The sequence below is a fragment of the Rhinolophus sinicus genome, linkage group LG01 (assembly GCF_036562045.2).
Source record: "Rhinolophus sinicus isolate RSC01 linkage group LG01, ASM3656204v1, whole genome shotgun sequence".
In the NCBI taxonomy this organism is placed as follows: domain Eukaryota; kingdom Metazoa; phylum Chordata; class Mammalia; order Chiroptera; family Rhinolophidae; genus Rhinolophus; species Rhinolophus sinicus.
This window is the reverse complement of record NC_133751.1, coordinates 193,304,425-193,316,934: the sequence shown is the minus strand read 5'-3', so window position 1 is coordinate 193,316,934 and position 12,510 is coordinate 193,304,425. Positions and strand designations below refer to the sequence as shown.

At 49.0% G+C, this 12,510-nt stretch overlaps 1 protein-coding gene across 2 annotated transcripts in view; it reads left to right on the top strand.

The window, feature by feature from the left end:
• The first annotated feature begins 255 nt into the window (after positions 1–255).
• CFAP65 (cilia and flagella associated protein 65) overlaps positions 256–12,510 on the top strand; it is a 33,666-nt gene continuing 21,411 nt past the window's right edge. The window contains exons 1-12 of one of the 2 annotated variants that reach the window (XM_074313489.1): positions 256–362; positions 2,211–2,261; positions 2,606–2,776; positions 4,661–4,845; positions 8,070–8,172; positions 8,687–8,853; positions 9,042–9,241; positions 9,531–9,676; positions 10,161–10,383; positions 10,760–11,025; positions 11,471–11,671; positions 11,891–12,250. In XM_074313489.1, coding sequence (XP_074169590.1) covers positions 2,705–2,776; positions 4,661–4,845; positions 8,070–8,172; positions 8,687–8,853; positions 9,042–9,241; positions 9,531–9,676; positions 10,161–10,383; positions 10,760–11,025; positions 11,471–11,671; positions 11,891–12,250 — 1,923 coding nt within the window. In that variant the 5' untranslated portion in view covers positions 256–362; positions 2,211–2,261; positions 2,606–2,704. Of the gene's footprint in view, positions 363–2,210; positions 2,262–2,547; positions 2,777–4,660; positions 4,846–8,069; positions 8,173–8,686; positions 8,854–9,041; positions 9,242–9,530; positions 9,677–10,160; positions 10,384–10,759; positions 11,026–11,470; positions 11,672–11,890; positions 12,251–12,510 lie in introns of both variants that reach the window. The other variant, XM_019741883.2, reaches the window with a different exon arrangement.

Genomic DNA, 12,510 nt, shown 5'->3' with positions numbered 1-12,510 from the left:
ACCGGAACGACACCCACTTGGGTCCATGGAATAGCCTCCTATGAATTTGGTCGTCAACTAAAGTCACGATTGCGGGGACGTCACAACTAAGGGACTATACGTACCATGTTGCTACTGGTAGAAGCCCAATTACTGTTAGCAGGGAAAGTCAGAAAATCAAAAATGAAAGTAGGGATTAAAGTTGGGCGGCGCTTTCGCCTTCTCTGAGCCATGACTCATTCGGGCTGCCGTCGTTGCCCTGGGATACCAGGAGACGCTGCGTCCTGTGCGTCCTGTATCTATGGAGACGACAACATGGCGGTGGTGTGAGTTTTGAACGTTGATCCCAGGGACCCAGGGAGCGGCGCGAGTGGCCAAGAAAGGTATCTGCCCCGAGAGGCCGTCTCCTCCGGGAAGTGGCCAGGGGTCCCTTTCATGTCCTTCAGAGAGTCCCGTGGGACTGAGACTTGGGTGAGATCAATCAGACTGGGGATCCCGAAGAGAAAGGAGGAACAGCTCTAAGTAAATGATGTCCTTTTTTTTTTTTTTTTACCTTTTTCTTCCTCCCTCAACTCTACATGAAGACCTGCCACATTTTCCACTGATCATTTTGGGAATTTTTAAGTTGGAAGTTAGTAAAATAAAGGAAGCTGATAATATATATTTTTAAGTCCTCAAGATTAGAAAATTGGATTAAAAAACACCGCGTCCTTGCCCAGTGTGTTCCCAATGATTGCAAATGTGTGAGCCTTTTGGAAGAGTAGTGCAGGCTAGTGTGGAAGTTATGGTTGTTAATTATAGTAATGTAGGTTTATCTGGGGCTTTTTCAAATACTCTATTTCATTTGAGCTTCACATCAACTTTGTGAGATAGTCAGCATAACCCTCGTTATACAGGCCAGGAGTCTGAGGCTCCGGGATTTGGAGAAACTTGCCCATCTCAAATGAACCTAAGCAGATGCTGGAATCCAGCTTTCCTTGCTCCAGGACCAGTGTTTGCTCCACTAAACCCTAAGATGGCCCAGACCAGCTTTCTACCCCATCCTCTCTCATCTCTTCTACGCACTTGTTGCAATATTTCATGTGTTGACTGGAGACTTCTCCAGAGCCCTGAGGCAGGAGCTGTCTGTAGAATCCCCGGAAGTGACAGGCATTAATGAGTCAGCGCAGGACTACACAGTCATCCAGTAGCAGAAAAACAACAGGACCCTCTGCTCTGTCTCTCCATCTTGCATTTATTTGATTCTATTTAAGCGTACACTTCACAATTAAAGTAGGGTCCTTGTCTGTCTTGTCTGATGCCTAACAGGTCCTCAGTAAATGCTTTGTGAGTGAATGAATGAATGAACGAATGAATTAATTTAAGACAGTCCCTTTCATAGGTTTCGAAGATGTTACTGATTAGAAAAAACTGAATCAACAGAATCTTTTGCTCTGGATAGGTGGTGGGGTGGGGGTGGGAGAGTGTCTGAACGGAAGTTTGTAAATTTCTAAATGATAACCATAAAATGGTTTACTAAAGCATAGTATGTTTTAATAAGGAGCCAATCCCCAAACCTGAAAAGAGATTATTTTAGGCCAAATAAAAGACAATTCACATCTAATTATAAACTGTTGTAAGAATTAAAATACATATGAAGGCTTTACAACACTGCCTGGCACATGGTAAGTTCTCAGTAAATGTCAGTAGAAGTTGTTATTAATTTTGAGATTGTTATTGGAAGAGGTGGGAAAGTATATTGAGTAGTCTTCAAAATGTACATATGTTCCATAAAGGTATTAGATTGATACTGTCCAATATGGCAGCCACACCTGGGGGGCGGGTGCTGAAGGAAGTCTGCTAAAGGAAGAGGGAATTTGAGGAGATGGAGTCAGAGCCAGGTGGGACACTTGTATGTCCCCTAGTGCAGGGCTAAGCACTCTTCTGAGCATTTGGTGAAAGCTGTGGACTCTGTCCCTGGAAAAGAGCACATGTCCATACACATGACATTTTGCATATAATTTTCCTATAACATTTGCATACATATTTGCATATACTTTCCAGCTGTAGTCCATCCATGGATCCTTTTGCTATAGAGGTTGATTCATTTAACTTTGAATTGAGTCATTATTTCAATGAATGCTTACTTTAAACCTGGACTACAGGTCATGTACTGATAGAGGAAACTCAGAAGACCAAGAACGCGTCAGTGTCATTTGCTTCTTCTTTGCCCCTTATTTCTCTTTTCACAGGAGGCAAGATACATTCAGAGGAAACAAACAGACAGTAAAAGTCAGATAAAGGTAATGCATATACTTCAGTAACTCTCACTGGGAGCTTGCTGAGAAATGCCAAGTGTGGCCATGGAGGGCAGGGTCCCTCTTCCAAGTGCCTTTCCTGAATGATGAGTCTCTAGGCTCCAAGAAAAGCCCTGGATCTTGTATTCAGCATTGTTCCTCATGGTGCCACCTCATATGTGTTGCCAGAGCGGGGAAGCAGGCCTGCCACTGTGACAATGATGGCTATGGCCAGTCTACTTCATCGGCCTCTCGTTCATCACCTTCCCGTCTCTCCTCTGGCCTCTTCCAGGCTCCAAACTGGCAGGAACTCCAACTTAGCCAGTATTCCCCTGGGACTTGTGTTCCAGGCACCTGATGCTCATCCAGGCAGCTCCAAGCCCCACCACGAGGACGAGGGAGAGCAGGGAATATCCCCGTGGCCTCCCGATCAAGCCTCTGCCTGCACAATGGCCGTTCCCACCATCACTGGCAGCAGTGCGGTCATGAGTGTCTGCAGCAGCAGCAGTGCCAGTGCTCCTGTGAGGACACATCCAGGGCTGGGGGCAGGGCGCGGGCAGGGTGTCGCAGGGCCAGGGCCCAGGGGAAGGGTAGCAGGATAGGGGGTAGGTCTGAAAGGACCTGACTCTTCTGTCTAAACCCCAGCTCTAGAGCCTGCCTTGACTGAGGACCAAGCTGACTGAGGGGTGGGACCAGTGAGAGTGATCGTGGGGGAGGGTGGAGGGAGAACTCTAGGGAGACGCGAGTTGGAGGCTGATAAAGCGCCAGGAGCGTTCTTTTCCCTCAGAAAGCTCTTCTTGTCATGTCCCCCTAGGACTGTGTGTGACCAATATATTTATGTTGCTTGCTCTTGGCAGTTCTCGGGATTGTCTCTCTGTAACAGCATAGGGGCAGGGGAGGGGGAAGGGCGGCTGTCTGGGGATGTGGCTGTGGGGTATGGCTTTGTGTTGGGTGCAGTGTGTGTCTGTGTTTGTGGATTCTCATGTCTCATTAGATGTGATGGTGGTTGCACTTGCCTCCCTGTGGACTGGGGGTCATCTCACTCTTCCCTCTGTGCCATCCTGGGCCTGTTTGCCCTCAGCGTCACTCATTGCCCTTCCCTGCTCTGCTCTGAGCTGGCAGGAGATTGGAAGGTGGCAGGAGGGGAGAAGCCAGGACATTTCTTTTCCACCCTCCCTGCTTTTGACAGTGTCTCCATCAGCAGTTGCATCTCCCTGTGATTCCAAGCCCACCCCCCAGACTGGCCTCTGGGCTCTACGAACCCGCCCACCTCCCCTAACCTAGGTGTAGTAGCAGCGTCTTAATGTTCCTCACTTAGGGGTTACTTCACTATCCCCTGTTTGTGCATTAAATTCCTTGTTTTAAAAAACCAGAGTGGCTTCTGTTTTCCTGGTTGGATCTGACTGATGTATCAGCTGATACTCACCCATGCCACCTTTCCTCCATGGGCAAATTGGGAAAGAAAATACTACATCGGCTTTCCGACACTCTCTGTAAATATTGAAACTGAGAGTGTAAGCGCCAAGAGAGGAGGGATTTGTCATTCTTGTTCACTATTGTAGCGCTTGGCTCAGTGTCCGGCTCATAATAGAGAGTCAATAAATATTTGTTGAGCAGATGAATATACCCTTACATTATGTAACCATATGAAAGCAGTACATGGTCAAAGATAAAATAAAATGGCACTGAATTGAGCCTTCATAGCAATGGCTATGGTAGAAAGAGGCACCCCGTTTGTCCTCCCTTCAACTTGCACCCTAGGAGTTTCTCCATTCCCCTCTCTGCTCAAATAGATAGGGATTAGGGATAAGTCCATGAAAGGGTTTTCCATTATAGATGAGAATTGTTGGCACATGTCACCTAGCATCATCAGAAGCAGTGCTTGGAGTGACCCTAGAGTCAGGGCATGGGGTGGAGGTTGGTCGCGGGCAAATAGGCTCCTTCCTCTGTTCCACCAATTGAGGGGTGGGCGAGGGAGTGTCCCCGTGGTGTAGAAAAGCGCCTGGGCTAGACCACTCTGACTAGGAGAGGCTTCTGGAGTGAAGGGGTAGGATGGGGAGGAGGGGAGAAGGAAGCAGCATCTGGGGGTGCACTGAGGCACAGAACAGGCCAGCCAAGACTGCTCAGTGTGCCAGATGTAATGGCCAGATGGGGTGGCCCAGGGAAGGCTTCGGGGGCAGGGTTGCAGGGGATCTAGTTGGAAAACCATTCCAGCGAGCTTGGAAGAGGTAAGATCTGGCTCCAGGGCCTGCCTCCCCCTCACCTTCTCTCTTCAGGCCATCTTCCAGGGGTGAGGGGTGGTATGATTCATTACTTTCTGGAAGTGGGGAGATGTTTGCCCATTCTCTGGGTCTTCGAATCCTACCCCAATAATGCATCCTTCCTTCTCGCTGCCAACTGAACAGCCAACCCGCTCCATAGACACTCGGATGTGCTTCCCAAAGAAGCAAGGAAAAGTGAAGAAGAGGGTCGTCTGGGGCATTGAGGTGGCTGAGGAGCTGCAATGGAAAGGCTGGCAGCTAGGGCAGGAGATCACCAAAAACCTGGTTCTGAAAAATCTATCCTTCAAAATCCAGAAGATGAAATACAGGTACAAGTATGAGGGGTCAGAGACCCAGTCCCTAAGCCCTGAAGCACGCACTCTTAAAAAAAAAACAAAAAAAAAAAAACCCTTTAAAATGTCATAAAATCAGAAGAGTATATAAAACATGTGCAGTTTGAAGAATTATTGAAAGTGAAACCCACGTAAACAGATTAAATAATGGAATAATGACAGTGTCCAAAGCTCACTTTCTCCCATTCTGTGTCCCTCCCTGTTGGAACACCTTCCCTACCCATAAAGGTAACCACTATCGTAACTTTCATGCTAATGATTTCCTTGCTTTTCTCAAATGGATTTACTACCTATGTTTGCATCCCTAAATGATATAGTTTAATTTTACCTTTTTATAAGTTTTATGTAGATGGAATAACATGATATGCATTTTAACTCTTTTGTTTTGCTCTATTGTGTTTGTAAGGCTCATCCATGTGCAGCTATAGTTTAGCCTTTTTCGTTGCAATATAATATTCCAGTGTATGCTTATATGGTATTACAATGTATTTACCTATTCCTCATTTGTGTTGTTTGTAGTTTGGGACTGTTATCAACATTCATGTATACATCTCTGGTTGCACAAGTACAAGAGTTTCTCTAGGGTAGACACATAGGAATAGAATTGCTGTGCCTTAGAACATGTATATGTTTGTTTTTTGTAGGTAAAGCCAAAAGATAATCTTTTGATTGGGATTTGATTTTCCAAAGTACTTGGATCATTTATATTTCCACCAGCCACATATGAGAGTTCCCATTCCTCCACATCTTTACCAACAATTGCTATTGTCAAGATTAACCGTTCTTTTTTTTTGCCAGTAATGGTAATTCGTTGTGGTTTTAATTAGCATTTTCCTGATTACTAATACAATTGAGTGTCTTTTCATATATTATTGACCATTTCATTTATGAAATCCCTGTTTAAGTCTGTGCCCATTTTTCTATTAGATTATCTTCTTTTTTTAAATAGATGTTTTTAAATCATGGATACTAATATTTTGTCAGTTATGTGTTGTGAATATCTCTCCCACCTTGTGCCTTGTGACTTGTCTTTTCCTCTCTTTATCATGTCTTTTGAAAAATAAAAGTTCTTAATTTCAAAGGAATCAAATGGTTGATGCTTTTGATGCGTTTTTGTATCTTGCTTAAGAAATCCTGCTTTACCCCACCTAGGTCATGAAGATATTCTCCTACAGTTATCTTCTAAAAGACTTTATAGTTTTGTCTTTCATCTATATGCAGTTGGTTTTCATGAATGGTTTGAAGTCAGGATCCAATGACATTTTTTTCCTCAACCAAACGTCCAGTCGTCTCAACACCATGTATTGAAAAGTTCATACATTCTCTGGTGATCTTCCCCACCACTGTTGTATGTCAAGTGTCCGCAGATGATGGATCCAGGCGGAACTCTCTGTTTCGTTCCCTTGATCTACTTGTCTCTCCCTGGGCCAATATCATTCTGAGCTTACAGTAAATCTTGATATCTGGTAGTGTAAGTCCTCCGACTTCGTTCTTATTCAAGGTTGTCTTGGCTATTCTTGGCCTTTTGAACTTTTCCTATAAACCTTCAAATCAGATGATCACACATACACATAAAAACTTTTTGAGATTTTGATTGGTATTTCATTGAACCTATAGATCAATTTGGGGAGAATTGACATCATTACAAATTGAGTCTTCCATGAACACAGTATGTCTTTATTGAGGTCTTCTTTCATGTCTCTCAATAAAGTGTAAAATTTTCTCCATAGATGTCTTACTCATCTTTAGTTAGCTTTATTCCTAAGTATTTTATATTTTATATTTTTGATGGTGTTGTATATGTTATCTTTTAAAGTTGTTTCATTTTCTGCTTGTTCCTAGTTTTTTTAAAAGTCGTTTTCTATATGGATGTTTTGTGCGTAACCTTTTTGTGTCCAGAAACCGTGGTGAATCCTCTTATTAAGTCTAATAATTTAATCATTAATTATTTTTTTCCTATGTACACATATTTTATATGGAAATCACACTTTTCTTTCTTTGTCCTTCCTGATTGCACTGTTAAATTGGAAAGTGTTGAACAGGAGTGGTTATAGAAAGTATCCTTGTTCATAATCTCAAAGTGAAAGAGTCCATTGTTTCACCATTAATTTGAATGTTTCCTGCAGTTTTTTTTCCCTCAGACTTTATCAGGGTAAGGAAGTTTTCCCTTCTAGTCCTAGGTTGCTGAGAGTTTTTCTCATAAGCATATGTTGAAGTTTATTTCATATTTTTAAAATTTAGATGCTCATCTGATTCCTTTTTCTTGTAATTTGTTAATATGGTGAATTCATTGATTTTCTATGTTAAACCAACCATATGTACATCTAGAATAGGTCCAACTTGGTCATAATTGAGTATTCTTTCTATACATTGCTAAATTCTTTTGGCTGACATTTTGTTTATAGGTGATAATGGCCTGTAATTTTTCGTTCTTCTGCCTTGGTCAAGTTTTGGTAACAACATTGTGATGGATTCATAGAATATGTTGGGAGTATTTTCTTGTTTTATATTATTGGGAAGATAAGGCTGGAATTATTTTTTCCAATGCTCGGTAGGACTTTCTGCGAAGCCATTTGGCTGAGCATTTTCTTTATGAGAAGATTTTTGAATACTTAATTCAATTTCTTTGATGATTTTCGGTAGGATGGCCATAAAATTTATTGTGTAATCTTGAGTCAGTTTTGGTAAGTTATGCTTTCCTAGGGATATGTTTGTTCATCTAAACTTTCACATTTATTGGTGTAGAGTTTTTGGTAACATCGTCATCTTATTAAAATTCCTAAAGGCTACAGTATCTGCAATTTTGACCCACCCTAGAACTCTGTACCTCTTCCGAGGTCTCTGATTTGAAAAGCGTCCCTGGCACCTCTGTTCCCTCCTTGGTTTCCCCCAGCTAAGCACTCAAGGATTTGGTTAAATCAGGGCAGCCTCCCCATCCCTGTCCCCATAATCACCATGGGCATCAGGTGCTGCTCCCTTGCCCCTATATCTCTTTGGTTGGTGCCCTGACATCCTGGAGTGAAGATCTGCTAGAAGAGTTGGAAGACGAGGGAGACAGGGCCTCCTGTGACAGAGCCCCTGTCTTTGCCCCTCCATGGTCCCAAGGACTGAGCTTTCCAGGGTCTTCCTTGATCTGTCTACCCCTTCTCGTTTTCTGAGCCCTAACCCTGAAGTGCTTGTCTCCTGGCTTTCTGTTGCAGGCCCCCCAAGACTAAGTTCTTCTTCACAGTCGTCCCTCAGCCCATCCTCCTGAGCCCGGGCATAACCCTCACTCTCCCCATCATCTTCCGGCCTCTGGAGGAGGTAAGGTCCACCATGGCAAGCAGAGGGCAGTGGGGGACACAGGCGAGTGACCTCGGAACTGGCAGCACAGAAAGGAGCTCTCCCACCACACACACATCCTGCCAACTGTGGCAAAAGCTCTAGCTTGGGAAGCCCTGGAAAAGGTCAGACCCTAAACTCATTAGACAGAGTGGATTTCCAGTTGTACATTATAGGGGCAGAAAGGCTGTGCTACTTACTATATGTGCCATCAGAGAGCCCCAGGTTCCTTGGTCTCCTCCTGCTCTCAAAATTGTCCCCCCAAATACTTTGTTCTCTTCAAAAGAGGCCCCATATCTCTGAGACCCAGACAGGGATGGAACACAGATAACTGATCCTCTCCTCGGAGACTGAGATGGAGGGCCACAGCGTGTTCCACCCCTCAGTGGTTGTGTTGGGGGGATGGCCAAGGTCTGGAGTGGGATGTGTGGCTCCTGAGTACCACCCAGGTACCACTGATGCTGACCTGCCTCTGTCCCCAACCCCTGTGCTGCAGAAGGAGTACAAGGACCAGCTGTGGTTTGAGAAAGAAGAGGGAACGTTCTGTGTGGACCTGAGGGCCACCCTGCCTTGCCATAACCTCATCTGCCCACCGTCCCTGCAGTTGCCCATGTGTGCCCTGGGGGACATGGCCGAGGCCTGGTTCAGCCTGGACAATGTAGGGTGAGGGGAGTGGCTGAGGCTCACAGGTGCAGAGAGTGAGAGCTGGGAGCAGGAGAGACAGCCATGTCCGGTGGGGGAAAGCAGTGGGGGGGGGGGTGAGTAAAGAGGGCTGCACGGCGTGTCTGCCCTCTAAAGCAGGGACAGGGATCAGAATGAGCTCAGTGGCTCTGACCTGCCCCACCCTCCAGGGACCTGCCCACCTTCTTCACCTGGGAGTTCTCCGGCCCATTCCAGATGCTGCCCGCCACAGGACTCCTGGAGCCAGGCCAGACATGCCAGATCAAAGTGACCTTTCAGCCTCTTATGGCTGTCATCTACGAAGTTCAGGCCACGTGCTGGTATGGGGAGAACAGCAAGCAGAAGAGTAGCATCCAGCTGCAGGCTACGGGTGAGGCCCGACCTCTCACCTGGCCACAGAACCCACCTGCTGCACCTCCCTGGGTCTCAAAGCCTCAGCGTGCCCCGCTACCCCACTTTCCTCCCTGGCCTGGCCCCCACAGTACCTCCAGCTTCTTTCCCTCCCCCCAGCCCTGCAGGTTTTGCCTTTTCCTTACCCTCCTTGGTGTCACAGATGAGTGTGTCCCTGGGGACACATACCTTCTTTGAGGGGCTGTTCAGCGTGGGGCCACAGAGGCCCTGGTGGGTTTCTCCCCAATACGCCCCTATCTCTGCCCCAGCCAAATGTGCCCAGCTGCTGGTGAGCATAAAGCAGAAGCGACCAGAGGACCAGGATGTTGAGGGCTTCCAGAAAGTGCTACACTTTGGCTCCGTGGCTGTGGGCTGCACTGCCAAGAGGCAGATCAGGCTGTATAACCCATTGATGGTATGTGTCCTGTGCGTGTGGGGGGAGTGAAAGAAGGACTCGGGACCACAGAGCTGAGTATTCCTGAAATCCGCTCCCTGTACAGAACGCCCCCGCTTCCCATATCTTTGGCTCCAAGCCTCACATAACCTATGTCTGTTGATACACACATGCATCAACAGGTATCTCCCTCTCTTCCCAGCTAGAGCTGAGCTGGAGTATTCCCTGACCCCCAAGAGCAGCCCTAAGACTGTATTGACCCCAGGACCACAGCCTTTATGGTACCTTTGGGGGGGAAAGTGCCCTTCTGGTCGGTCCCCATGCAAAGCACACTGCTTGGCTCCTTCCTTCCTCCTGGTGGAGGCAGCATTGTTCACACTGAAAGCTGACAAGTGGGGCACAAGTTGGATGCTAGCTGCCCTGCCCCCCTGGGCTGGGCACTTCAGTAATAGCAGACTTCCCCACCCTGTGATCTGACCCCTGCTGTCTTCTGCTGGCCCCACAGGTGAGTGCCCCCTTCAAGATTGAAGTGGCCCCAGACATGCTGACTAAAGACCAGGCCTTCTCGTGCCCCACAACCTCTGGCATCGTGCCCCCAGGAGAGAAGAAATATGTGTCGGTGTTTTTCCACCCTGACACCTTGGATGTCAGAACCATGGACTACTTGTCCATTATACCCTCTGGCTGTGCCGCCCAAACCCTGCTCAAAGTCGTTGGTTTCTGTAGAGGTACTGGCAACCCCAGGACGCTGCACTCCCTGGGGACAGGAGCAGCCCATGCTTGAGAGTGGGAAAGGCTGCTGGCCTGCTCCTAAGAGCGGTGCCTCCTTGCCCTTCAGCCTGGGTGTCTGCTGCCCCCTGGTGGGCTCAGTGAGGAATCCTGTGTGGACACGGGGAGATCATGTTCCCACCCTCACCCCTGGTGACCTGGAGGTCTGCTCAGGCTGCTGGGTCTTCCGTCTCCTTTCCAGCCTGGCCTTCTGTCTCCAGGCAGCACCACCTCCCATCGGTGGGACCCTTTCTGAGATACCCTTGGGGAGGCTGATACTCCAGCCCCACCAAGGTGGCAGCGCCCACTCACGGGGACCCCATCTCCTACGCCCAGGTCCTGCTGTATCTCTGCAGCACTACTGCATCGATTTCAACTGGGTTAACCTTGGAGAGCGGTCAGAACAGCCCCTGTGGATTGAGAATAAATCGGACTGCACAGCCCACTTCCAGTTTGCCATTGACTGCCAGGAGAGTGTCTTTAGCATCAGCCCTACCTTCGGGACCCTGGTGGGCAAGGCCCGCGTGACCCTGCACTGTGCCTTCCAGCCCACTCACCCCATCATCTACTTTCGGCGGGTGGCCTGTCTTATCCACCACCAAGTGAGTGGTGGGGGCGGGGCAAGGAGGGGCTCCCCTGGGAACTAGAGGGGCCAATCTGAGGCCCACTGATGAAGACAAATGCTTGGTGCTCACCCCCACATTCTGGAACTTCTGGGGATGTCTGCCTGGATCATCTCCTCCAGGGCCCCAGCCTGGCTTTGGAGCCAAAGCACGGCCAGAGGTACGTGAGGTTCACGCTGAGCCAGGTGGGTGTGCCAGTCTGGCCCCGGCTGCTCCAGGCTGGGGCCTCTTCTGCTGCTGTTGCTGGGGGGAGTGGGCGATGGACCTCACCCCCCACAGCACGTGCAGGGCCAAGAGCCTTGAAGTGAGTACCTCAGTCCAGGCCCCCGGGCAAGGTCATACAAACTGTGCCCTGACCAGGTGGTGCCTGGCCACGGTGGCAAGTGGGGCCTGAAATGTAGCCTCACATGAACAAATGTCACAGGACCCACTGTTCCTGGACCTGATCGGGACCTGCCACTCGGACAGCACAAAGCCAGCCATCCTGAGGCCTCAGCACCTGTCTTGGTACCGCACACACCTGGCGCGGGGCCTGACGCTCTATCCCCCGGACATCCTGGGCCTCATGCTGAGCGAGAAGAAGCTGGTGCAGGATGAGAATGGGGCCCTCATGATTCCCATGGAGGTTCGGTGGATTCCACGGGGCCCCCAGGGCAGGCTACCCCGCCCCAGATTCATCGCCCTTCTCTAGCAAGTCTTGGGCAGCCCTGTTCCCCCAGAGCCTTGTGGGGGTGACCTGTATGGAGCTCTTGTATGTAGCCTTTCCCAGAAAGGAGCATGCAGATGAGGGGCGTGTAGGAGGAATGGCAGTGGGACCCCCACCCACCTGTCTCCCCCCACGCAGGACCTGGAAGACATGCCAGCCCTACAGTATCCCCCCATCCCCCCCATGACTGAGTACTTCTTGGACGGCACCAGCGACTTGGCCATCTTCCCCCCGCCCGTCAGCATAGAGCCTGTTGAGGTGGATTTTGGTGCCTGCCCTGGGCCCGAGGACCCCAACCCTGTCCCCGTGTGCCTGATGAACCACACCAAGGGCAAGGTCACCGTGGTCTGGACACGCAGGTCTAACTGCCCCTTCTGGGTGACCCCAGAAACCTGTGACGTGCCCCCGCTCAAGTCCATGGCCATGCGCCTGCACTTCCAGCCGCCTCACCCTAACTGCCTCTACATTGTGGAGCTCGAAGCCTTTGCTGTTTATAAGGTGTGTGCAGCCAGAAGGGACGGGGAGGCTGGTTCTCTGCCGCAGAGCCTGAATGCAGGGTGGGGGCAGAGGGGTGACAGAGGGGTGCTGCAGGATCAATCCTCTCCCTCCAACGGGGAGAACTCAGCTGGGGTCAGCCCTTGGGGGAAGTTTGGTGCACAGGGGCTCCTGGATTCTCTTTCAGTCCTTGAAGTAGGATAGAGCCGCGGGCAGGGACCAGGCGCAGTCAGAGGCACCGGGTAATTATGTGTATGGGGTGA